This window comes from Cyrtonyx montezumae, unplaced genomic scaffold, assembly GCF_038088225.1.
Source record: "Cyrtonyx montezumae isolate F1298 unplaced genomic scaffold, pur_monq_1.0 scaffold_10, whole genome shotgun sequence".
Classification (NCBI taxonomy): domain Eukaryota; kingdom Metazoa; phylum Chordata; class Aves; order Galliformes; family Odontophoridae; genus Cyrtonyx; species Cyrtonyx montezumae.
In genome coordinates this window covers 3646501-3673701 of record NW_027071826.1, presented here as the reverse complement: position 1 = coordinate 3673701, position 27201 = coordinate 3646501, and the positions used below count along the sequence as shown (strand labels likewise).

Sequence of the window (27201 nt, the reverse complement as noted above, 5' to 3'; positions counted from 1 at the left end):
CTGTAGCATCAGTAAAGTTCACACACAAGGCTCTGCCCTGTACTGCGGGGCTGCTGCTCACGTGGTGCTCAGCTGGCACTGCCGCTCCGTCTCCGCTTTCCTCTCCTGCCGGTGGCTCGCTGCAGCCCAGAAGGTGATTTTTTTCAGCACCTGCTGCAGAAGTTTGGATGGCAAACAAGGGATCTCATTTTTCAGCAGGGCCGCGTTTTTACCAATGCAGTCAAGACACAGCCTGGAGAAGGGGTAGAAAAGAAAAAGGAAGGGGCTTTTAGGGTCAGAAGAGTGGCGTTGAGAGAAAGCTCGTCGTGACGTCCAGCACACGTGCTGTGTGTTCACCTGCCTACACAGCATCAGATTTAATGTTGAGACCTCTGTGTAAAAACAGTGCCGGTACCCGCAGTGCCCACAGCCTCAGCTCACCTGAGAAGTGAGTAAGGTTGTGTCTGAAATATCAGCAAGTCGCTGCAGTGACCCTGATCAAGAGAGAGAAAAGAAGCATGAAAATGGCAAACAGCTTTTCTCAGAAACACTGCTGTTTTCTAGATCGGTGTAACACTTAGTGCCACATCCACAGTCTTAAATTACAGATATTTGAATAACTACACAGAGTCTGAATAGCAGAGTTTTTTTATGAGCCAAAGGCAAGAAAAACCCTTTCTAAATCACCTTCCAGCAACACCCGACATCACATCCTCACAAGAGCATTTACTACGACTGAACCCCGTATCAGAGACTGTATTCACTTCATTTTATTTCAGCTGTATTAACTATAGTGCTGGGATTTCACTGTTCAGTTTACTGACCGTGTCCATGAAGTGCAAGTCATCTTTGCTTCCACCAAACACCATCACCTCTCCTTCTTTCCCAAGGCAGGCTGTATGCCACAGTCTAGAAATGACATTGTGAACAGTATTAGTGACCAAATAACAACCAGCAGCTGTGTGTTATCATCAAAACAAGGTTAAATGTTTTTAAGGGCTTCAGGAAGGCAATACATCTGCATATTAACTACCTCACATACTTTCCACCATTCCTCATATTCGATGTTCTTTTCCCAACTCTTCTGTTAGGAGGATCTAAGTTCATTGTTAAAATGGAGAGGTCACCTTGTTCAATCCCGTGACTGCACTACGTGTGCACAGAGAGCCTCAAAGTCCCATTCTTCTCACACCACTTATCCAGAAGAGCTTCACTATGTTAAGTAATTAATTTTACACCTTGCACTGTGAGGTGAGAAACAATTAAGCTGGTTCTCAGCTTAATCAGTTTGTGTCTCAACAAAGACTTCCTTTGCTGGTAAGCACTGAGCCCACAGGAGTGAAGCCCATTACGAGTCATTCTCTGTTCAACCATTTGTCTGCACAGTAATCCTCTGCAAAGCACCTCTGAGGTTTCTGCTTTGTCAGATATTACTTAAATGGGTCAATGGATTCCAAACATATGGGAAAGAGAGGCAGATGTACATGCAGAGTGCTAAAACATAACCCCACTTCTTAGAAAACCAAGACATAAACATTATTAAAAGGATTGTCAAGACTAAACCAATCCCTTAGAATATTACATTATTATTCAATTATTTAACAGTGTAAAAGGAGAGAGCAATGTGACTACCCTTCTCAGGAGATTTTGGTGAACAACTGCATTTCATACAGACCAATGCATTTTTGTCACTTCTCAACTTATCTGTATTATACTTATGTGTACTTTGTCTTACGTATCAGTGGTTCAACAAAAAGCTGCAGTGGAAAAATTTTAGAAAGCAAGCTCATCCCAAAACAGCCTCCACCCTGCTTCTTTAATCCACGACTGTAACTGAAGTTGCTTTAAAGTCGTGGGGTTCTTAGTCCCGACTCATCCCTGAACACCAGGATGAGAGCTGCACAGCAGAGTATCTCGTATCACTTTTATGCTTGCCCCAAAGATGCATGGGGTTCATTTTCTGTGTGCCACTTACACCACGTCCACAAGGAATTTGTGTTATACATATAAAAGCAGACGGTATAAGAAACAACAGCGAGAACAGAACCAAACCAGAAGCTGACTTATATAATCTTGCCATAACAATGACTCTGCTACTTCAGTAGCTGCACCTTGCCAGATTTACTTTTTTACTGCTAGCTAGCAGATCAAAATCTCTTACTTTTCTACTGGTGTATCACCACTGAAGTAACTATCCCAGGATGATTATCGCCACAGAGCTCTAGCCCCTTACATTTATTTAACCCAAATAACACATTCAACCCCAACTTTTGTGCAAAAGTGAACATTCTCACGATCTTACTCCATTCATTTCAATAATTATTCACCGTTCTCCTTTGGCTAAACCATGTCCCACCTTTTCTCTTCCTCATACTGGTGGATAGATCTGTCTGTGCCTTATCTGCCTTAGGGAAACTCTGGCCTGGACTTGATCACCGAACACTGGGAATCCTTTCCTGCCTTCACCTTGTTGCCATCCTATCTTGCAATCTGACGTGTTTTTCTACAGACTGACAGAGTTTATGTCCTCTCACGGCTGCTCTAACTTAGCACCTAAACATTCTAATAAAGCATGTTATTTAAATTACACAGAAGCTGAATTCATGTAACCTTTAACATAGCTCTTCTAACTAGAACAACAGAATCACATGGTAATGCAAGCACTAGGAATTTGTAAACTAAACGTACAATTTGTTAATGAACCTGGCATGCAAAACATCTTCTAAAGCACAATTTATGGACAGAAGAAAAATTGTCTCCTGATTCTGTATTGGTAGAAAAGAGTATATTTTTGGAAGAAGGAGACTGAATGAAACTAAAGGAATTTTCCTAAAATAATTCAATGACAGAAACAAATTTGCAGAAGCACCAGGAAAATCTACTAATGCATGTGTGGTACACAGTGTATTGTAAGAGAAATATATAACCTAAGTACATATATAATTATTAATGCTAAAAGATTTTAAGACCTGCTGTTAAAGGCAGTGATGTGAGCAACTCATTCAGGCTAATTCAATGTATAAATAGGCTTTTGGTGTGGCCTCTTTTATCCGTTTCTAAGACTTCTTGAAAAATGCTACTGAAATATCTTCCTTTAAAAAAATGGGGGTGAACTGTTATTTATTTCATTAAAGACTTAGATTAATGAAGGCCAATGGTCCTCAGCCTACCAAACTGGGCACCAAAATCTTAAGGCAACAGAGAATAACAAGACACATCTGAACTGGAGGGAACTCTCAGACTGTCACCAGATGGGACCTCATGGCTCCATTCTCTCAGGAGAATGCTCTGCTCCTCAGCAAACTGAGCAGTGGCAGTCTCTGTTGCCCTTTTTTTTGGTGCTTCCACAGCAAGCCAGGTGGCTTACTCAGCAGGCTCTCTGCCAGCACAGCCAACTGACTGGGAAGCTTTGCAGCCCAGTGTGGGATCTGCTCTTGAGTTGCACGTAAGCCCCTTGGGACCCAAGAGTCAAGTGCCAGCTCCACATTTAGCACCAATGTTATTCCAGCTTAACTGACAAGTAAAGGCTGAGCTGCAGGTCCCTGGCCTGCTGCTTCTAGGAAATACACATCCTGCTCCTTCCCAGTTTTCACGATGCACCAAAATCTAAAACTTAGTTTCACAAAGGGAGGCAGTGCACTTCAGCAGTTAACTTTTAGGAGACCGTCCGTGTAAAGAATCGGACAGAAAGACCAATATGTTCCTTCACTGCTAACCATGTGTTCAGTCACTTAAGGTAGACATCAGTTTTCACATACCACTTCACTGACTGTAAAAAGATAGAATATATTCCATGAAGCTAAGGTATGAGTTTATTTAGGCTTGAAATAATTTTAAATATTAGAAAGCAAAAAACTTGGTCTAACAGCGTTATATTTTAAAATAACCTAGAATAGGATAAAATAGTCAGAAATAATCTTTTCCTGTAGTCTTAAAACTTGAGAGGAAAGGGGAACAATGGCTGGAAGAGACAGGATAGCCACATACAGCCCTAGAGCCAGGTTTTTTTTTTTTGATTGGCAGTTAAGTTCTCAAGGCTAAAAAAAAAACCAAACAGCTCTACAGGCCTTGATTGTGCTCCTTAACTCCTTCTGGGAGTTAAGCTCCTTAACTCCCAGACTCCTTCTGGGTCTGATGCTCTTTAAATCCAGTTGTTGTTAAGTACTAAAGTCAGCTCTGCAACACTGTGATCATGATTGGATGCTTCTGCTCAGAGAAAAACAAAACAAAACAAACGAGCTATTTCTAACTCTCTTGGAGCCCAAAAGGTCTGTCAGCATTTTAACTACTGTCTTCCCCACGTTTCTCAAAATGTGTCACCATTAACTAACTTGTGTAATTCTCCTTGGTTATGATACTCCTCAAAAGTTAAACGATATAAATTTTCTTGTTATAAGAAGGTTGATCAGCATAAATATTTTAATGCAAATAAACATCATAATTCAACTGTAACAAACACAAAGCAATCTCCTATCTGGTATGAAGGAGCATAAGGAAGTAGTGCAAGCTATTCAATCATGTTGCATTCATTTTTGTGAAATGTTTGTAAAATATTCTTATACAATGCAGTTTAAAAATACTGTTGAGTAATTCAGAACTCCTTAATTTGAAACTACTAGATTTCAGCAACCCTTATTTATTTTTGTATACCTAGGCCTACTCTTAGGCAGATGAGTAAGCTGTTTCCACCCATTCGTTGTAATGCTGTGAATCCAGCCATCACCTGTAAGTAAGAACATCTATTATTAGCTTTTCTTGGGACAAAATATTACTTTCCCTTTCATTTATACAAAAAGCTCTGTGTTCCAGGAGGATGGTACATTAAGATAACAAAAATATCATTACTGCATGAACTAGCACCATTTCAATCTCTGTAATTTAACCTAACCATTCACTTACCCATAGCACACTGCACTGAAATCTGGAATGAAAATAAACCTTTTTTTTCTTTTCTCTTTGATATATTGAAAAAGCAGGTTGACATTCCTATGAAAGCAGGTCAACATCCTTTTGAAAAGCATCCCCTCTCACAGAATACATCTGTGACACTCAAAGCTATTTTCATATTCTGTCATAAAAAGACTGCCTTTTCTGGAAACTTTGCTCTTCCTAGAAAGGGAATATAACTGTGTGTGGGAACTTCTTCACAGTGCAGTGATGCAGCACTGGAGCTGCACAGAGGTGGTGGGGTCTCCTTCTCTGGAGACGTTCAGGACCCACCTGGACGCCGAGCTGTGCACCCTGGGCTGGGAGCTGCTCTGGCAGGGGGTTGGACCTGATGATCTCTGGAGGTCCCTTCCAACCCCTACAATGCTGTGATTCTGTGAATATGGAGACCATCTTAATTCCTATTTAATTTTTTGTAGTTGTTATTTCTACATTTTTGGATGAATCACATGTTGATGTAATGTATCTTCTTACTGCAATTCCTACTGAGACCAAAAGTTACCCCCTGCTCATACCTGAACGTGTGAAACTTTTGTTGTTGTAGGTCATGGACAGATTTATTATCGTGTTATCACTGCACAGATTTAACTGTAGTTAACAAGATTTAACAGTAGTTTGAGAAAGATACCAAACGTCACAGTATATTTAGTTAGTACTGAAGTATACAATCAAATTACAATCTTGAAATTACTTACTTAAAGGAACATTATCAGAACTCAGTCCACCAAAAAGAAAGAGTCTGTCATCTCCTATTGGAGTAAGGGTGTGCCATGATCGATCCTTTGGTTTCTCTCCACTGATATTAATTCTTGAAGAAACAAACAAAAAGCAATTTTTCAAAGAATGCTGAAAACGAACCTGACAGGAAATTTAGCAGTTAATTCAGTCTGTCTTAGGACAAGCTTGGATATTTTCCCAGTGAAGAAGCTGCACTTCAGCAATCTGAGTTTACCCTCAAGAAGAGCAGTGTTCAAATCTAAGTAAGTACCTTCTTCGTGGTGACTGTCCTCTGAACAGGTACATAAATATCAGAGGAGAAAAGCAGAAATGGTTATTTTGTTTGTTTTCTTGATATGGCTGAAGCCACTAATTAACAAACAACCGAAAGCACTCAGGACAGCAAAGGAAGGACAATATATTCAAATAACCTGCACAGCACACATAGGTATTTAAAACTGGATCCTATGGAATTACAATCCTTCAATTCCTAACAAAATAATTTTAAATAGTGCAAGGACTGTGGCTTTACATCTTATCCAAGGGGTACTGTATCTCTTCCACCACTGTGGCTTTTCACATAATGGTGGGCAGCTCAAACTTTGAGGGAAAAAAAGGGAGTAAAAAGTAAAATTTTTAAGTACAAAACAGAGGTAGGTTTATTATTCTAAAATGCTGGTCGCATTACAAAAACAATGTTCTTCCAGATTTTATCTAGGTGTTTCGTATTAGCTGCACAACTACATATGCTTGAGATGAGAATCTGAATAAAGACACTGAACATTCAGGATTACCTACAGCAGGTGGCCTGAACTCACACAGCCTCAAGTCTAAGCACTTTGGTGTAGCTGCCTCATGTGGATTCCAAAAGAGTCAGCAGAGAAAGCTATGGACCTCCAGAGGGCATCAAACCACCTAATATCTTGACTGAAGCAAAAAGGAACTTCTATTGTAAATGTACCTGAACTTAGACACACGCAGTCTAGGCCACCACATACTCTCTATGCCCTGATTTTGGAAAGACAATGAAAAGAGCAGCTACAAACCCCTGTCAGTTCTGTGGCAGGGTCAGACTCTTAGCTGGACTGCCCACAGTGCAAAAGAGGGGGCTTTGCAGCTGTCCACACAGTATTTCCAGGAACCAGTTACTTTTCTTTTTTCCTACTTTGCTGAAGAGGGGTTAATGTAATTTACACAGATGTGTGCTCAATCTATACTGTCAACACAGCATACAGAGACAACAATCTATATTTCCTTTATAATCAATGAAGAAAACCAGTTTCTTGAAGAGCACAGCTTGTGACTTTTTTCAGATGTCTACCTTGACAGCAGCTGTCTCATGCCCAAGAAGCACCTGTTTCTCTAACTGAGCACAGAGGAAGCCTAGGGTGAGCAATGCAGGCATCTGCAGTTAGAGCAATCTCACTACTGCTGACTGTTGAGCACTTCTCCATCTGGAAGCAAAGACTGAAGAATCATAGCTAATTAAACAGAGACTGCAAAACTGTCCTACTAAATTTGGCACTGAAGTTGGAGCCAAGTTGACAACGTTTATTTAAGTGCCTGCTTTGCACAACTCTCGTATAAGATACTTCTAAAATCTGCAAAGGAGGCAGACTGTGCTGAGACACAACAAGCTTTGTTGTTTAGAAAAGTATGTACCAAATACAGATGAGTGGTGGTGTTTGAATCTTCCATGCCACTGATAAAAATAAATTATCACAGTAATAGAAATATCACACTATTGAAAATTTTGGGTCACAGGTTGGTGAGGCTCAGGGGAGGTGAAGTTCTGAGGAGCAGCAGAGGTCTCTCCCTGCTCCACCCCTATTGGATGGTTTCAACATTGGATATATTCAGAACTGTATGAAAGTGGCATCCTGATATCATCCAGTGCTAGTGGTAGGAGACAGTACAAACTAAGTTACTCTTGAAGAAGAAATGTTTTACCTCTGAAAGTCACTATTTCCAATTGTAAAGGCATTTGTTTAAAGGCCTTAACAACAGTCTGTTTAAAAAGTAACCCTCGCAGTTACTCATGTTTATCATTTTTTCTTCTGCACAGCAGTTAAGATTTGGAAGGAATTTCAGGAGGTTTGAGGAAGACCCAAGAGGTGGTAGCAACATGGGGTCATTTCCTCAGCCTTTTCTGTACAGTTAACTCCAGGAAAGGTCAGTCCTCAGCTCTGAGCCAGCTTACTTGTGCTGGTTGGTAACAGTGGCAAGTCAAAGCTGTATCTGAGTAATGCAGGAGTATTTTCAAAGGTCAACAGTGAATACTATGACAAAATAAGACTACTATTATTGCAGTCCCGTGCTGGAATATATCCCTGGATTGGTTAATTAATATGATGCAATTCCTTAAGAAACCTGTACAGAGATAAATAAAAAAAACCTGGTATGACTGGTTTGTAGAACAGCCTGGTGGAAGAAGTGTACGATGGATCATGACAGAATATCAGTTAATGACAAGCCAACAAGGCTTTAAATAAAATCACCACTATATTTGGAATTTTTCAGAGAGGATATTCAACAAGTGAACGTTGGACTGTTCAAACCAACTCCTCCTCCTCGCTGGGAGATCTGTACTTTACAGCACAAGTTCAAACACCTGCAGCGTTCAGACAGCCAAACCTTTTAATCTGCATTAAATGCTTCACCCTCATTTAACTCACGTGGGCACTCAAAAAGCAATCTCTCTGCGGCTGCAGAATGACTTAGGTAACACTCTCATCAAGATCAGAAAGGTTGCAGCTTGCCCAATTTTTGTCATTAGAGCAGAGGAATATGAAGCCATAGCGTTAAGAAAGGAAAGGGTAATTGCAAGAAGCACCTAGAGCAGAAGATATTCACACTGATGGCAAGAAAATCTGAAGGAATTTCCCCACTGGGCTTTTGAGACAGTTTTCAGCTGGAAACAGACTGCCCAATTAGAACTATTCATAACAACTGCTGGTGCTCAAAGGATATGGGGTGATTTGGTTTATTTCACACTCTTAATATGTAACTTCATTGGTTAAAAAACAGAAGAGGAAAAAAAATGCCACTCAGTTTATCTGCTCTGTCTTATTCTTCACTGTGGAAAATGGTGGAACTTCTGGGACCACATTCTTTAGATTGGAGATGTTCCCTACAAATGCCCAGTTTCTAATATAGCTACTGTTAGTGACTCTGTGAATGGATGTATTTATCCAGAAATGATTTTCCAAGTGATCTGTGCAAAGACAGCTTGTGAAATGGAGTTAAAATGTGAATATTATTTTGATAGTCCCTGAAAGACACAATGATTTTTTCTCCTCTTATTATTAGGAGATTAAATATATTTTAGAGCCATTGTGCATGCTGACAGGTAGACTGGTAATACGAGATGATTGTACCACAAAAGATAATATATTTGTAGCTATAATTATCTGAAGAGAACATTGTCTCGCATTAGGCTACGACCCTTTCTTTTTCCTGATTTGCAGATGATCGTGGATAATCTAAATTCTTCCATTTGTGATATTCTGAACTATATTTTTCAGGCTTCTGTAAGATCAGACACCAAAGAAGAAGCAGAGGCTTCCTGTAAGACCAGCCTTTGATTAGCTACCCTTCTAGATATGAATAAATATGCATGGGTCAGACACTCTGCAAAGACTCTGCAGCAGTGTCCTCAATTTAAAATTATCAGACTATACTAAATCACAGGTCAGTCCTCTGTACTACTTTTGGATCACAATATAGACATAAACTTGTTCCAATACCCAATTAAGTTTAAAGGAATGCCTGCACTTAGTATTGCCATCCACAGTCTGAGAATACATGTGCACTTGTATGTAAAATCCTTCTGATGTACTGAGGCCAAGAACAGAAAAGTCTTGAAAACTTGGCAATTAGCTTTCACCAACAAGTAAAATAGAAAGGAAGTTTAATATGGCCAACTTGGACTTAGAACTACAACTATGACACCTTTCCTTCAGGGCTTGAAGTCCCTCTAACTGACTTGTCACTCGACTGTCACAGCTTTCCTTTTTTAAAGCAATAAAAAAGTAAGTCAAACAGCAACTGCTTGTGCAACAATCAAAATACAGTAAGCAATTATATCCAATAACTGGAATAATCAATCCACCTGGAGGCAGAATTCACACTCTAAGAGTGATAGTGGTATAATCTAGGCAAAATATTTGTTTTCAAACAACCAACAAAGAAAATGGTCAATTAAATGTTCATTTAATCTTGAGCACTGATTAAAGAAGTCTCCAAAGAGATGCTTTTTTGAAAGGTCGCTGTGAGACTTTCTTGTCCTGCTGCCCATCAGCAGTAAGCAGGAACGAATGGAGGACTGTGTCTACACCCTGGTTTTGCTCTCGTTTCAGAGGGTAGAAGAACATGATTGGATCAGCAAGTCACAGGTGAATAGAGATATCCACCATAGGTGCATGAAGCATGTAAAGCTCTGGAGCAGCATCAGTATTTACATAGTCGTAGTTTTTGGTCTTTTTTGGGATTACCATTAGGTTACCTTGCAAGTAGGAACAGAAGAGTGCTTATCCCCTGTTTGTCTCCTGGTTTGTCTGTCAGCTAACAATATAACCACTGACTCTACATACGTAGTATAGAAAGTATTAGTATTTAAAAATGCATGCTTATACCTCATTTAGTTTAAAAGGGAAATACGTAGGTCATTTATTTTACTCAATTAAAAAAAAAAGTTTTAGATGCTTGAGATGGAAAAAAAAATTACCTTTCCTCAACCTAGACCACAGAGAGCCAAATATAGGTATGTGAAAAAACAGTATCAGGACATCAAAACTAAGATTCCATATGGATAAATGTACCCTTCTTGGAATCAGGATGTTAAATCACTACATGCTGTGCTTGAAATAGCATTAACAATGATTTGGTGCAGAACAGAACAAGTGTAATAACCCCTAGCAAATTAAATTAAATTGAAGTCACAGTGTAACAGCTGTTGTAATTGTCCCCAAACTCTCATTCTCCTCTTGGAAAAACTACAGAATCAACACTGGAACTGTTTAACTGTGTGTTTCAATTTGCTACGTTCAGCTTGAATCATTAGAGGGAGAAGCTTACCTTCCAGACCAGGTCCAAGTGTCCAAATTCAGGCAGTGCAAATCATTCATCCTCGTTTGCTAAAACAAATTAAAAAATAAAAACAGAGAGAGAGAGAAAAAAAATCCCAGTTATGTTATATTAAGTAAACAATGAGTAAAGTATTTCAGTGATACCATCCTAGGACAGAACATTTACATACAGTATTTTCAAGAAACCTGTACCCACGTGCCTTAAGACAACTCTGCACTGTGTGGCAGATGAGAAGCATTTATTCTAAAAAACAAACAAGCAAACAGTAACAAGAAAAACAAATAAACTGTCAGGAGTACCACTGGTAATAATGCAGTGGGACTATGGAGTCACTTTGAGTTTTAAATAATCACTTAATAATGAAGAACTATGTGATATTCAATTCCTGGAAATATACTTGATTTTGATCCACAGATCTTGCAGTAGGCAGTTGCAGAAGGGATAATACTCTACACATAGCTTCCTGATTTTTATTTGCATTCTGACTGTGTAACTACACATCCTCCAGGCTGCCTTCTCACTTATTTCTCATAAGGTGCTCGTAGGGTGTACTCAGTGCATGACATCCCACAGGAAGTTAAAAACATCCGTGTTTGTTTTTCTCTTTTCTGCATGGCAAGCCCTTTCAGAGTTGCTACTGCCAACAGTAAGGTTCCACGATCCTTTAGCATTTGCCATAGAAATAATAAAATGTATCACTAAGAAGAATGGGAAATCCATGCGCTTGCATACACGCCTGTGTCTTAGAATAAAGTAATTGCCTTGAAGACATAAAAGGAGGGGGACTGGGACGAGAATGTAAGAAAATCTCTCTGCCTGAGACTGTAGCAGTATTTTCAATGCCTTGCAATACACTTCACTGACATATGCAATTCCTCTAAGTAGTACTAAACAGTATCTGAGAAGTAGGGAAACATAGCTTGCCTTACCTTACAATTTCTTTTCTCCTAAGGCAGTCCATAGATCTATTAGAATAAGCCTTTCTCCAGCTTGCAGATCCTTTGAGGCAGAAACTAGACTTGTCATTTAAGTCAGAATAGGAGTAGTTTTATCACTGAGAACTCAGCCAGTTAGTGAGTTTGAGAGACTTCCAGAGCAGTCCATCAAAGCTATGGAAGGTCTCTCAGCATTTTTCAGGGAACAGCAAGGTTTTCAAGATAGCTGTGGCCTCCTCTGATCACTTATGTACTAGCCTGTTTCTGTCCGGGGAAGATGATGTTAACTAGAGCTTTGTCTTCAGATAAGCCAACAAGCTTAAGAAAAACAGAATGCGAGTGCTTTTGTGCGTTGCCTGAGAAACTTTACCCCCACAAGAAGGTGAATGTAACAACAAAATCTGGTCCAACTAACAGCTAGTGGAATGATCTGTCTTCCATGACAAGTCTATTCAGCTTCCTGCTCCTTCAGGTGGCTCTGAAGGAAACGAGGAACACGTCATACACGCAGAAAGCAAAATGCAATTACTGAGATTCTTCTGCTGTACTCGTATACAGTTAGACACTTGAGGACTGGGTGGGAAAAAAACAACATTGTGGCCTCCAGAATTGCAAATATTTAATCATCTTGGAATAACAGTTCAATACAGAGGACACTGATTAAAGGAAGGGAAGAAAGAAACGTGCTGTTATATTGAAAATAAAGCTCTCATGAAGATGCTGTTCAAGACCTCTTAGCTGACTTTCCTCTCTTTAAAAAGGCAGAAGATGGAGTAGTTTTCAGTTCCTCGGTCCCTAGGAAATCAATGTATAATAACTTTACATGCTAATGTTTCAACAGATTGACAAATGAGTAATTACATCATTTTGAATTCAAAACACAGCATCAGTTGGACATTCTGTCTGAGATTCAGTGCTTTAACACAGCTTTAATAAATGAAAATGTCTTTCTACTCAACTCTTGTTAGGGAAACTGTAAAGCTCACAGTCAGGTATCACACAGGCAAGTATGCCAAGTTTTCCTGCAGTTTCTCCTGTGTTTATAACTGCTACCTACTATATTTAATCACTTAGCTCATAATCCTGCATTGATTCTTAATTGGCTCAAAAGCATTAAGCATTATAAGAGGGTTTGTGTTTCCCTTTGAGCCACAAGGACTCAGACATCTTACTTATCTATGGCACATTCATTTATATGCAGCCCAGCAAACATTAACCAAGATCTGCCTTGTCTCAGGACTAGCTTTCTAGCATGGTGAAAGGCAGTAAGGGTGACATACTTATTGATCACTGCTGTTACAGCAAAATCAGTATAGCTCTCCAGTCTCAGACTTACAATCAAACAGCTACTACAACTCAAATTTCTGTAAAAGAGACTGCAGTCCAATGTATCTTCTTATCTTCAGTGACAAAAAGGTTAAAAAGAAATATAAGCATGCATACATTAAGGCACCAGATGTGTGAAGAGCTGCAGAACAGACTGCGTTACTACTTCATCAATCTTTACATGAAAACTTTCCACTTAAAACATCAGACTTGCATCATCTTTTGAACTAACTTTCCTTCCTTCCCACTTCCTCCCATTTCTGATTTTCAGGGTCTTACCTGGAGGAACAGAATCCACATAATACTTCTGAGCCTGTTTTCAAATGATTCCTGGTACAATTGATTTTGATCATCATCATCTTCTTTTACCAGCTCTAGCTCCAACTTTGGAAAAAGGTGCCCTCTCCTCCCAGAAGGATGAATAGGAGAAGCCTCATGACACTTCCTGGCCCTTTCTGGTTCCTTGTAGAGCCTTTTCCCTGGGAAGATTTGTATTATGGTGAACTGGAAGGAGAAGGAGGAGCAGAGCAACCCTGTATTCGCTCCTTAATTTATAGAGAAAAGCAAGACTTCATCCTCTGGGGAGGAGTTACTCTTCTCAGGAAATGCAGTTAATTACTGATGTCTTTAGCTTTCCTTCCCTGCCTCATGACTTACATGAACTCCTCATGTCCCACTGAATGTTTCCTACACTCCATAAGCTTCCTTGCATTTATTTCTGGAATAGAAAATGAACTGACAATAAGGTATCGCTAAGGTGGAAATTAAGTTACTGCTCTCCTACAAAATTAAATACAGCTTTCTGAAATGTCACTTGTCTCTCATATCCTTCCCAAGTGGCTTCACTGAAATTTAGCATATAGTTATTAGGAAAGCAGATGCTACTTGAGGGAGAGAAAAAACCTTTCAGACAGGAGCTTTCTTGTATTTCTGAATCCTGTAGTCAAACAGACCATTAAACAGAAGCCAGAGGGCACGTCCTCTTAGGGCACATCTAATTACACAACAGCACAGTGCAGAAATCACAGGTGAGATCCAGTTTACTAATAATTTTACTTGTGGGTAGCAGAGGCTGCATGAAAATCTAAGCTGGAGTCACAGAGCAGTTCAATTGCAATGGGAATAGTGCAGCAACTCTGGCTAGCTCGGACACAACATGCAATGCTATCCTGTTCTGGTGTGAAGACCTCTACACCACACAGGGACTAAGAGAAAGCGAGAGGGAGCAAGGCTTTGAAGGCCACAGAAGTGTACAGAAATGAATGATAGGCCAGAAGGTCCCAAGCTGCAGGCTTAGTTCCTCACATTTTGTTTCTCTCCCTCTCATATCTGTAGGCTTGCTAAATGAGAAGCAGGATTCAGTTCAGCTGTGGTTAGCAAGGACTCATTTATACAGCAGTTATGAACATTAAGTGTATAGCACAGAGCTCACAGCCTACTATGGCTAACCCTGCCAACACAGTATTTGATTAAGACCAGATATTTTTTTGGTCTCTCCCGCTATTCATTTACTTCCTTACATGTTTGTAAATCACGTTTGTCCAAACCCACAGCTCTGGAAGCTACTGTTTGCAGTTCTGACAGAGGTGGGGCTTCAGCAACAATCCAGAGATTGTGAGGCTGTATCCAAGGCAACATAATGCAGATGGGTAAGAATCAGCATGATCAGTCTTGGTTACGTCCTTTCCTGTTTGCCCTGAAAAGGTATTCAGGTAAAAACGTTCCCTGCAGTTGCAGGAGGCAATTCATAGTGGCTGCATATTTGATTCTGTGGCCATCTTCCACCTGCCTTGGTCTGTGTGCCTGGTTTCTGTCTGAGCAAGCAGGAGTAAGCCATTTTGTAACAGAACTGCAGACTTTCCCTGAGAAGAATGAAAAATCACAGCACAACTTTTATAGCTTGAAAAAAAAGGTGAACTTGAACAGGGAAAAAAAAAGTGTAATACCTTGAGAATGCAAGGTTTAGGTTATCAAAGCTTTCTAAGATGAAGCTGGTGTGTGTGTTCATTGTAGGACATTTCCAAGCAACAGTTAGTGAACTCCTTTCATATAGTAAAACTATGGAAACAGGAATGCAGAGCGCTTTCAAAAGCTTCTTTGCTGTTACTTTTCAGAAAGCATAGTGTCTCATCTTCTAGCTGGACACAGTTAAAGGCTATGAATCAGTAACGGGTGAAAAAAAGGCTAAAATTGTAATAATTTTTTAAAAAACATGGAAGAGTGAGTACATAGCAACTTTAAAGAGGAGGTTTTTTTTCCTTGCCTCACAGAATTTGTTTCTTACATCTCTTAAGAATTCCAGCTCATATGGAGATACATAAAAATATTTTCTTACCTATGTTTTTGTAACAGTTCTAAAAAGAGATGGTATATTTTTCACCCCGTAGCAAAACTAATCACGCAACAGTTTTCAGGTGCTAGGTGAAACTAAGACTACCTACTGCCACCTTTGTTTGCAGACATAAGAAAGGTATGTGTTTTTCTATATTGGACTGCTGCCTCAGGATTAAATACTTACAGAGAATACTTGCAGAGAATAAGTACAAGGAGAAAACTTCCTCTACCCAATACTATAAAAATTAAATGTTTTGTTGAGAGATTTTATTATCTCCCTACTTCCCAGTGGTAGCTTCAAGTTCATTAGGTACAGACAAATAATCATGGGATGATACCTGTGACTTTTTTTCAAGTGAAAAAGAGCTAGGAAAGTGTAAGAGTTAAGAATATATAGCAAGAATGTAGCCTTGCTCTTCATATGCAGAATATATCATGTATATCTCTTACGTTGCCCTTGATGATTACCTAGATGGCAATGGATTTAAGACATTGTACTAAATGGTACAGTCTCAGATCAGCTATCAACGAAACACATACAAACCTTACTCTTGTGGTCAAGAGCCGTTATTGGATACAGAGAAAAGAGCTGTCAACAGCAATCTCTACGGTGCTCTTCACATATTCTTTATCAAGGACACAAAACATGCTGAAGGTAAAGACAGACTGCAAAACTGGCATTCAGAGAGCAGAGGAGAGGCTTAATGGGACTGAGATGACTGCTGGCTGCAGCAGCCTGAGCTACTAAATAGCGTGCTGCAGCTTCCTGTACCAGCTTCAACATATGCAGACATTAGCATTGTGTCCAGATTATAACCACATGATGCTTTTCTATATGACCATATTTCAGACACTCATATGCAAAATAAAAGTTTATCAAGCCAGCTGAAATCTGGTATTTCCTACCTTTCAGAAGCATACGTTGCAATTGTGAATATAAAATACTGTATCAAACACACTATAATAAACTTCAGTTTCTCAGCAGGTAAAAATTAGGAAGAAATTACCGTTCTTACATAGTTCCCCTTTCTTCAGGAAAGAAAAATAGCACAAGCTAAAATCCTGGTTCTGTTCCTACCTGCCATCATTTCATTAAGTGCTGTATAAACCTGCAGTGTTGTACCAAGCACAGAATGCTAGCATCCCCCCATTTATTAACATCTGCACTGTTAGCAGGCTTGTTTTCTCTCTACTCACAAAGAAGTATCTCCTACAGACGTTACATGCAGGTCAGCCATTTCCGGTGATTTATAAGCATTTACCTTTATCATACAGTCAATCTGTTTTTCCCTTTTTGGGACAATTCATACTTGAGCATTAATACTGTAGGCAAAAAGAGAGAATCTTCTTTTTGTAAGGTACGGGGAATGAAAGAAAGCATTCTGGATTCACCACTTGTAAACATACTGCTTAGGCCAATGATGCTTGGGACTTTACTGCAAAAATAATTTGTTTATAAAACAAAACTTCAAAAGAAGCAAACAAAAGACTCTACAAAAAAAAATAACATTACCACCAATAAAATGTTTTAATTTTACACTAACCAGTACTCGTCCTCCAAAGATGTATCCTTTATTTCCCAGTACAGCACATGTATGGGCTGCTCGAGGCTGAGGTGGATCTCCACCCTGAAAGGACCAATGTGTGTTGATCAGAACATCATCAAGTGTCAGCCGAGGACTAAAGGCAAGTCAGTAACAAAGGTTGCAAAGGTAAGGCCAACAGCCATCAGTATGCTGACAGACCTCCAGTTTTAATTTATTTATAGACAAGTCCAAGACTCCACAGACATCAGAAGGTAGGTAAGGACAGCTTTCAATAAGTTCCTTCAGTTGCTAATGTTTAATGCATTCCCTCCTGGTCTAATTTATCAACGATTTATTCAATTGAAATTCAACTGATCTACTTTTAATTCCTAAGCATAAAATTAAAATAACACATCAGTAATTGTTGATATATCCTGTGAGGCTTTACTTTTTCTCAGGTGCAAACTATCTGGAACTGGTACTAGAGAACCCTGGGATCAGATTCTAGATTTTCAAGTAACATTCAATAGCCACATGCTAAAAAAAATCCTCCCTGTGTACGTTGGAAAGAGATAGCTTTAATTTTAAAACAATAATTTCATTTTTTGCATTTCATTTTGGAACCTACTGTAAAAAAAATGAAACAGTGTCAGACCTTATTGCCATACACCTCTACTGAGTTCTTCTGTAAACACACCAGGATTTTATGAATCTCTATACTATTATATTTAATATCAGTATTTACTGAGAATTATACTGGGATTATACTGGGAGTACATATGCTCCTTTGGAAGACTATTAAAATAATGTATTTGCTGAAGAATGTCTGGTCTGTTTGTTCTAACATGACTGTGTGACTATGAGGAATTTATTTAAAACATTTTTCAGTATTAGCCCTTGAGAAAATACAGCAACTGCATATACCCAGCACTCAAATAATACAAATATAGCCCCCTTGTATCAACATTTTTACTTCACAAATAAAGACTGAAGGCTTAATCTAACAATACAGCAAGGTTCTGTCTCTCTCTGCCTTTTTTAAGTCTGTGAGAGCTGAATGTTGAACCAAGAGAGCCTAAACTTCAAGACCACTGATGCTATAATTCACGCTATCAGCTTTATGAAAAAGGAGAGGGGAAAGAAAGGAGGAAGAAATCCCAAGGTCAGACCTTAAATTCTCATAGGGTCAACTCTCAGCTATCTGAAAGTTCAGCCATGTTGCAGATTAATTATACACAGCTGCAATCAACCAAACAGCTTCATATCAAAACAGATCAACAGTGTCATTAACACCAGCTTAGCACCATTAATATGTTTACAACGCACACTGCCCAAATACTTTTGCTATGTCCCAGACAGCCTTTGCTAGGTGAGATGCAGCATGGGTTAATGGTCATGCTCCAGCTAAGGAATGTTTCCAGACCCAAAGCCCTGGGAGAACTACAAGGACACCCCAACAGCCAGCACAATCCATTCTACAGGACCCATGGGTGCTGCATCAGGGGCCACTGAAACACTTCCATGCTCTGACTGATTCTCAGCACCACTCTGGTATATGTAATGGTTTTTGGGAGTATTCCAGTGCCCTATTCTTCCATATTTCCTATCTGTTTTAAAACCTGAATACAAAACTCTACATTCTAGATATAAAATACTGTAACATCTAACCTATACATATTTCAAATACATCTCTGAACTTCACTGTATTTTTAGTTTCAGAACATTACAGAAAAAGAACACCACCCATCTAAAAATGTCCTGTAGGGGAAAGTCATGGTATCAAACCTTGAATTTTCCACGTTTCAGATCTGTTGAGAGTCCTCCTGTTCAGCGTTACAAACCAGTGTGACACTACGCATACTCAAATTACTTGTCCTGACAGCAGTTTTTAGAGCTCAGTGACTACTCAAAACGCAGTAAAAACACAATTATCTCAGACAGCAAGACTTAAAAACACTCACTCTAATTGCAGGTTGAGACCAAGTTTGTGTGTTTGTATCAAAAACATGAACATCATTGTGCCATCCCCAGAAAATCTGTCCTTCCTGAAAGAGAAGTTAAAAAATTAAGAATGTTATTTCATCTTCAAATCTTCGTGCTCTTTTAAAGGGTACAGACCTAGAAATGATCTATTAAAACAGAAAATAAACTGAAATGTTTTATTAAAAAAACCCAAGTGTGTTAATGCTTTTAAAGTGATAGAGGAACTCAGTTCCAGTTAAAGACCAGTAGCATTCAGGAGTGTTAGGGATGATGGCTTTTCTGACAATGAGATTTGGGCTCCAACATCAGTCACTGTAGTAGGCAAATTCTACAACATATTGCACAAAATAATTCATTTCTTGTAAGTCAATATTTAGCACTTGAAGTAAGGGTCTGTACTCTGTTGAATGCACATCTATTAATTCACTTGAATAAACACTTTCATCAGTCTCCTTCCTTCTGCCATCTGTAGGAACTCGTGATAGTCACCTTAAAGAATATAGCACTTACCTGGTAAAGAAATTAAGAAAAACAACAGAGTATTTGTCCATTAGATTTGTGGGACTATAATATTCCCTGCTATTACTTTAAGGAAAACAATCTAAAATTTTCTAGGAGTTCCATGTTTAAAATATGTTTTCAGATTTAAAATACTCTTTGTTTTTCCTTCCACAGCATTTTGTTTTGTTGTACTCAAAGCCCAGCAGTGGGTATTTCAAATTCACAGAACACTCAACCCCAACATGCAACAACTGAGGTTTTAAACAGAAAAGTCAAATTTACACTTGTGCTGATTCCACACACAAAAGACAATCAAGCAGACCTTCACACCTAGTAAGCATAGTGTGAAAGGTCATGTTTTGACAATCTGAAAGGATAAACCACTCTAAGTTGTAGGAAATCCCTTACCCAAAATGCATCATGGACATCGAAGCAATCACTCAGCTCGTTGTGCTTCCTACAGCCATAGCCCCCAAAATATATTAGCCTAAAATGCCAACAAAGGAAATAAGTTGTTAGCTGTTTTTTAAAGAGCATTCAAACGAATAAGCTGTAATGATCAGTTTTAAATTTTGCTTTACCTTCTGTATTATTGATCACACAAATTAAAATATTTCATGTTGCACCTCATTACACAGCAAACCTTGCCAGTATGAAAGTAGCATCGTTAACGATCCCCTGTGCCTGACCAAAATCCACCTATACAAGGAGGAAGGTTCAAGATAGCTCCAAGTTCCTACTCTGTATTCCCCCATCCACAAGTTTATCACAGTCACGTTTCACAATGACATATTAAACACAAGGCAGAACACCCTTGTGCTTTTGCCAGAACTCTTACCCTTTTTTCACTTAAATTCCCACGCTTATGCAATATCTCTTAGCCTTCCACATACTTCTTTTTTCAACTAATGTTCCCAAAGTTCAGCTCACAAAGTCTTTCTCCAACTTAAAAAAGATCCTTCCAACTAAATGCTACTGAACATACTGCACCACAAGTATCATCACACACCTCCCAGCCTGATATTCCAGCCATCAGGAAAGGGCCATCCATAGGAAATGGTTCATAAAGTTTTCTTTAACTTCAAGATTTGAGGATATTTGGCATAGCCAAATCGATATAGGAAATGATGGCATGGTGAAGTCATTCCAGACTGACATTCCTAAAGTAACAGTTAATTGAAAGCACTGTGCAATACACCGAGATCTGAAAATTCACACCTTGTGAAATTCTATGGTGTATTTTCACAAATGTGCATACCTTGTGCCCAGATGCTCTTGCTAATACAAAAAGGTTATGCAGGTTACACTCTGCCACCTGAAATTGGTGATCTCAGTATACAGATTGAGTTTATTCAGAGTATCATTTAATTTTGAATAATCTTGCATTAACAGCTAATGCAAAGTTCTTCAAATACATAGAGACACTGGCACAGGATGCCCAGTGAGGCTGTGGATGCCCCTCCCTGGAGGCATTCAAGCCAGGCTGGACGGGGCTGTGAGCAACCTGCTCCAGAGGGAGGTGTCCCTGCCTGCAGCAGGGGGTGGGACTGGATGGTCTTAAAGGTCCCTTCCAACCCAAACCCCTCTATGATACAATTTTGTTTATCTTGTACTTAAATTAGAATCATAAAAACAAAATATAGTACCGAGAGACATTATACACCTTACTCTGAACCTCTTTAGATGTAGAGTCCAGAAAGAGATGAATCATTTACATTTTATAACGTTTAGTGTATATCACCTTCTTACTCATTTACAATAATTTTGTCACAAATAGCTGACACGTCACTTAGGTGTGACTAGAGATGCCACAACATCCAGCAATTTTCCATAATAACCATAACATTTGATGTAAAATGTGTTTTAGCTAAGCATTTATTTCCTAAATATGCTCAGTAATTATACAACACACACCCAGGCTGACTTGGATCTTACGATGCAGACACTGAAATGTCCTTGCAACTGTTAGTACTTGCATGCTATTAAGAATACTTCAAAATTTACTAAATATACCCTATTGCAGGAAATAAATGAACAGTTACATAATGCAATTATGTATTCAGTCATTTCTACACTGATTTCTTTCAACTTCTGGAAGAAATACAAGTGTAATAGATTTACCTGAAGTCTCAAAGCAATCCAGAAACTTTGAGTGAATTTCCTAACCCACTACTAAACTAGGTTCATACTTACCATTAATTGAGCTCACGTGTGAGAAAACTCTGCTATAAAGTTGGGAGAGTTACACAAAATCCCACAGCAACTCAAGCTAAGATTCAGTTAAGTTTCACGAATTACCAGTCTGTGTTCCCTTCATGTTATAGTACTCTCTCTCTGCAGTCAATATATATAAAATATTGTTAATGTGTTACCTGTCCTTGTACACCCAGCAGGAAAGTTTGTCACGTGGTGTAGGAGGTTGACCTTTAAAATTGGTGATTTTTTTCCACCTATAGGTTCCATTTTTTGTTCGCAAATTAACATAATACAGCTTAGAAGAAAAACAAAATCACATTTTCAGTAGGAATGACGTTTAAGAATCTGGCACAAGCCAGTACAAAAAGAACAATGTCCTTCACCCCCGAATATGCTACTTCCTTAAAAAAACCACAACAGTCTGAAGTTTATAACAGATAGCAACACATGGCAAGAGTCCCATTCATCACACAATGCAGTTAAAACATTTCCTTGCCTTCCCTCTGTCAGACCACTACAGTAACAGTGTAGTCCTTCGAGTCAACAGAAGCCTTGTAAAAAGCCTGCAACAGCTCCCTGTTCAGTTCTAATAACTGTGGGTGCTTCTACCTAAGCTAAATGGAATACCCATACCAAAATCAGCAATGTTTGGGAAGGGAAAGCTATACCGAGATCTGGTGGCAGTTTTCATTTCAGTTATTTTCTAGTCTGCATTGAACTCTGTCTTCCTCTACACTAAAAGACAGCAAAGCTGCTTCACTCTGGTTACTATGAAACCAGTAGTTATGTTTTAATTTTACCTATTGGTTGATCACGTGAGGAAGGTAATCATCACCAAAGTGATATATAAGATCAATTGAAACTGCCAACGTATGTTTTTAAAAAAGTCCTTAGCAAAGCCCTGGCAATTCTTAGAAATAAAATGTTTCACAGACTGAGTCTCATTCTGAAGCTATGATTCAACAAAAATTCGAAGAAAAAAAAAAAGGAGTTGAACATTAAAGCACAGAGGGCTTTTTAAGTTTAGAAGTACACTTTTTCTGCAAAACTAGAGATTTTCCTTCAATATCTCCTTATTTCAGATAAAACAGTAAGGTCAATATTCCTGTTCATTCAAATACAACATGTTATGCAGAATACAATACCCGGTTACTGTATCCTTTATCATCAAATCCACCAAAAATGTACAGCTTCCCATTAATGCTTGCTCCGCAGCTCCCTGACATGGAGGTAGGTAACTCTCCTTCCATTAAGTGCATTGTCCTGCAATTGACCATGAGTATTAAGTCTTACAGTGCTGTTTCCAAACATGCTAAAGTTAACAAACTCAAAAGACAGGTATTAATGATTTTTGTACTATAAGCTCAAAACACAGTTGCAATACGTTGCCCATAACCAGTAGAAACTATAGGTGATACATGAAGTCAGGCTTTGGAGGCAGAAAAGTGCTTCCATGTAAGTACTGTGCTTCATAATGTACATGTACATTTATGAAGCTTCTCAAATTAAAAGGCTATTATTATGACTAAAAAAAAAAACAACAGTTATTAAAACATTGGAAATACTATTTACGATAACTCCAAAAACTCCTGAATTAGAACACGGTATTGTTGTTTATACCAAAACTGAGGCAGAAGTAGAAATAAAGGTCTGCAGTCCTCACTAATTCTGGTACTAGGTCACACCTCAATAAATCACTTTCAAAATCACATTCTGCATTGTATTTAGCACAAAACAAAAGCATTAACAATGCCTGATTTCATCAGTGAATGTTCTGTTCTTCTGCCAACATCAGCAGTCCCCAGCCTTCTCCTTGCTACTGATTTCCATTATGTGTCTCTCAGGCATGGTCTCCCATGTGGTTGTACCTTTTCCTCTCTCTGCTAGGTCTACTGACCAGTCAAGTCCATTCAACTCTGACACATCTGCACTTAGACCAGATGCCTTTAGTTTCTATCACTGGTGACCACTCAGAAGAAGAGGATTCATGCAGCTCTGAGTTCTAATGCTCGACCTTATCCCAACCTACAGAAACTGGAAGCAGTTTCCTTTAAAAGGAAAAGCTTCATACGTCCTTAATCACTAGTTGTGAATGATGCATGTGTAACCTTCACTGAACATGTGCTAGACAGCAGCAGTTTGGGGCACTGCTCCCAAATATCTTTGTTCTGCCACCAAAGCCCCCTTCCCCTTCTCTGCTCTTGCTCTCTCATTCCTCCTTGCTCCCATGTCATGCTGTGCACTCAGCTGTACGCTTACAACTGCTGGTGCTGCAAGTGAATGAGCTCAAAACCGATCCATGTTAAAAATAACTCTGAAAAAAAAAAGTTAAATATAACTCGGATTGCTTTCCTGATCCAATTTCCTATGTGACCATATAGACAGCTGTACCAGTACAACTGACACAGCGACGCGAGGGGGTGAGGAACAAGAGACAGTATGAGGTTACTTCAGCCAACCCTTTCACCAGAAGACATCCAAAATGCTGCTTTCAAAGTCAGTGATTTGACCTAAGTGTGGAATTTCATACATGCTATAAGACACTTTCCTGACATAGCCCTTATCCCCTTTTTCCTTCATTTCAAATTGATGGTTTTCATTTGGAAATGCAAGAAATACATGAACAGTTGGGACACTATAAAAGCAGCTGGCAGAAAACACATATGAAACCAAATTAATACAGACTGAATGCAATTACAATAGATTCCATGGGAAAACCATCAATAGAAGCATTATCTCTCCCTATACACAATATATAAACACAATAAATACAAAATGTAAGGATTAAATTGCAAGTGATGTGCAGGATTTGGTTAGTTAAGAATTACTTTTACAAATGTCCTCATAACACAGTTGTAAGTAATAACAGAAATATATGTAATTGTAAATAGATCATCAACCCAAGTATTTAGTTTATATTAACTTTAATGATAAAGGACTATATGTGGAGAAGCAGGCATGAGTAAAATGTACCTATTCAAACAACAGAGACTTAAGTGGCCATTTCAAACATTCTTTCAAGGAAAAAAAAAAAAAAAGCAAAACAAACCCCACAATTACACTTAAGCAATTAATGTGTTTCCTAGAGTAATTTGGAAGTACATACGTCTGTTTTTCAGAGTTCACATTAAACACCTGCAGTGTAAACTCCCAGGAACATGACCAATAACCCATATAACTGAAGGAAGCCTCTGCATGGCAGCTAACTATAACCTACACAAACATCAAGTTCATATATTAATATAAATAATGCAACTTACCATAACCCACTATCCATTTCATAGATCCAGAGCTCATCATTAGGCAAATACACTTCATTTTCTTCAATTGACTAAAATGGAAAGAAAAAACAATCACGGGTGTTTCATCACTTGTGTATTATGCACCATGCGTTTTAAAATGAATACCAAATCATATCACTTAGCTCTTAAGAATGCTCTTAAGGACACGACCTACCAGAACACAGTCACACATTCTTGCTCTGATCATTACCTTTTCAAGCACGCAGCTCAATAATGCTAATATTTTACATTTTATGTATGTTGTAACATGAAGGAGAAACCTGATTCCTCTGCAAAACAGAAGCCATACATGAAAGAAAAAATAATTTGGGAAATACAAACGAGGAAAGATAACATCCAGGAAAAGGAAGTCTGAATGAACGCAACGGCAAAGTCCAGCTGGGTAACTGTTGTGCCACTATTGCCTTAGTGAGAAAAAGTGTAGACAAATACGAAATTAACATGAGTAAATACATTCATATACAAAATGGAAATGTAGTTGTTAATTGCTGATATGGATTACTTGCCTTTATTATTACCTCTTCAATTTGAGAGGTGGCAAGCAGGCAAGTAAGCATTACCTTTGGTCCAGTTTCTCTTGCCAGGTGCCTTTCTCTGCCATAGCATGCAGCTTGCAGCTTTAAGAAAAGTGCAGAAGTCCACTAAATTTAATCTAGGTACTACAGAGGCCAAGTATTTGCTGGAGAACCAGCTCCAAATAAAACGCTACTGGGCAGCAGGCCACCAGCACTATGTAAAATGTAAAAACAAATAATTTGTTTTTGTGAAGGGCTGTACTGGTCAGGTGAATGCAACCTGCCTTTCTAATGCCTAAGGCACAGAGCTCTGCTGAGTATTTCCAGGGAGTTAGGTGCTGCACAGCTGAAGAGTATTAGTGAATTTACGGCCAAAAAAAGTGTATGAGACCTTCCTGTATGTCACAGAACAATCAAATTTACTGATGTATTCATACCTGAGAGGTGGCTAACTTCCTGCAAGTTAAACCATCTTCATGTGATATGCAGCCATGAGAAATGCCACCTACTGAAGACCTCAAAAGGAAAGAAACCTGCAGGCACAGCTAACAGGACACTTCACAGCTTCCTGACAGCCCTTCGGCTTCACCACCTCTATTTTCTGTACTGCAGCAGTCACCAGCAGCACGACTCCTTTCGGGTCAACCCACCAAGCTGAGGAGCAGAGAAAGCCTTCAGATTCCACAAGCTGCTCAGCTCTATTCCATTGCTTAAGTCTGGCACTTCAGTTTGGAGAAGAAAGTAGAGGCAGAGGGACTGGAGAGCCCCAGCTGTGCATGCAATGTGTGCTCACAGCCATGTGTGCTAACAGCATGCCATCCATTCTAAATTTTACATCCAGGGAGAACTGTGCTTGAACACAGGGCAGCGTTACTCATCTGACAGCTGACCAGTGCCCATGAAAAACAGACTGCAAAGAAGCACGTTTGAACCTGGAGGAAGACCAGGAATGAGCACAGCTCCTTCCTACTTGCACATTTTAGGACCAGGGGGTGCAGGCACTGTAGATAAAATGAGTTAACCATACGTGATGCAGTATTTTTTTGTTTTTAAAGCTAAATTAATCCAGAGATGAGGATGGACTTTTCCCAGAACAGACAACAATCTGTTGAAGGCAGAAACCAGGCGTGTTTTCAGCCCGGCCCCAGCTCAGCTGCAAACCAACAAGACTGCTTTCTAAAGCAGAAAGCACGCCGTGCTTAACTACTAATAACCAAAAAACGCAGGGGCTCAACAACAAGAGCCCAAATTACACGGTAGGGAAAACAAAACAGAAAACATCCACTAATTATCAGTGACACCCCCGAAAGGAAGCAGGAAAGGGATATCACTGACAGCCCCCGAGCTCACAGGCTGAGGTCGGGGCCGGCCCTCCCCTCAGCGCGGCCATCGGGGCCGCGCACAACGCCGTTTGAAACTCCCGCCCGTGAGCGCGCGCGCTGCCCCAACGGCCAATCAGCGGTTGCGCTGAGGTAAACAGCGCTGCGCCGCCGGCCCGCGAGGGGCTGCACCGGCCGAGGGGGCGACGCGGGGCGGCGGGCGGTCCCCTTCAGCCCCGCAGCGCTTCGGCCGCGGGAGGGGACGCGCCCCTCCGCCCCGCACGCCCGCTTTCCCTCCTCTTCCCCTCCTCTTCCCCCTCCTTACTCCGCTCGCCCTTCGCCCGCCTCCTCCCTCCTTACCACGTATCCCCCCCACACGTAGAGAAAGTTGCCGTCCACCACGGCGCAGTGACCGCTCCGCTCCTCGGCCACGCAGAACTGCTCCGCGGAGTCTGCCGCCATCTTAGGGAGGAGGAGGAGGAGGAAGCGGCTCGCGTGCCTCGGCGCTCGCGCTCCGCCGACGCCTCCTCCGC

At 39.7% G+C, this 27201-nt stretch overlaps 1 protein-coding gene across 2 annotated transcripts; it reads right to left on the bottom strand.

Annotated features, from left to right (window-relative positions):
* Positions 1 to 45: 45 nt before the first annotated feature.
* On the bottom strand, positions 46 to 27201 carry KLHDC1 (kelch domain containing 1). 2 transcript variants are annotated; one of them, XM_065748189.1, is made up of 13 exons: positions 27029 to 27199; positions 24793 to 24863; positions 22678 to 22795; positions 21709 to 21827; positions 19745 to 19823; positions 18814 to 18897; positions 16871 to 16954; positions 10720 to 10778; positions 5622 to 5734; positions 4630 to 4702; positions 804 to 888; positions 421 to 473; positions 46 to 232 (listed from the first exon to the last, which is right to left on the bottom strand). In XM_065748189.1, the coding sequence occupies exons 1-13, from the start codon at positions 27128 to 27130 to the stop codon at positions 58 to 60; spliced, it is 1215 nt and encodes a 404-aa protein (XP_065604261.1). In that variant the 5' UTR covers positions 27131 to 27199; the 3' UTR covers positions 46 to 57. The 2 variants fall into 2 exon arrangements, with proteins under 2 accessions (XP_065604261.1, XP_065604270.1); XM_065748198.1 differs by lacking the exon at positions 421 to 473 and having other exon boundaries at positions 132 to 232; positions 27029 to 27201.

Bases quoted from the DNA above. Each gene is read 5' to 3' on its own strand.
- KLHDC1 (XM_065748189.1), bottom strand. From the start codon at position 27,130: ATGGCGGCAGACTCCGCGGAGCAGTTCTGCGTGGCCGAGGAGCGGAGC. The intron at 24,864-27,028 runs GTAAGGAGGGAG...TTTCCATTTTAG, and splicing joins ACGTGTGGGGGGGATACGTG to TCAATTGAAGAAAATGAAGT. The intron at 19,824-21,708 runs GTAACACATTAA...TTGGCATTTTAG, and splicing joins TGCTGGGTGTACAAGGACAG to GCTAATATATTTTGGGGGCT.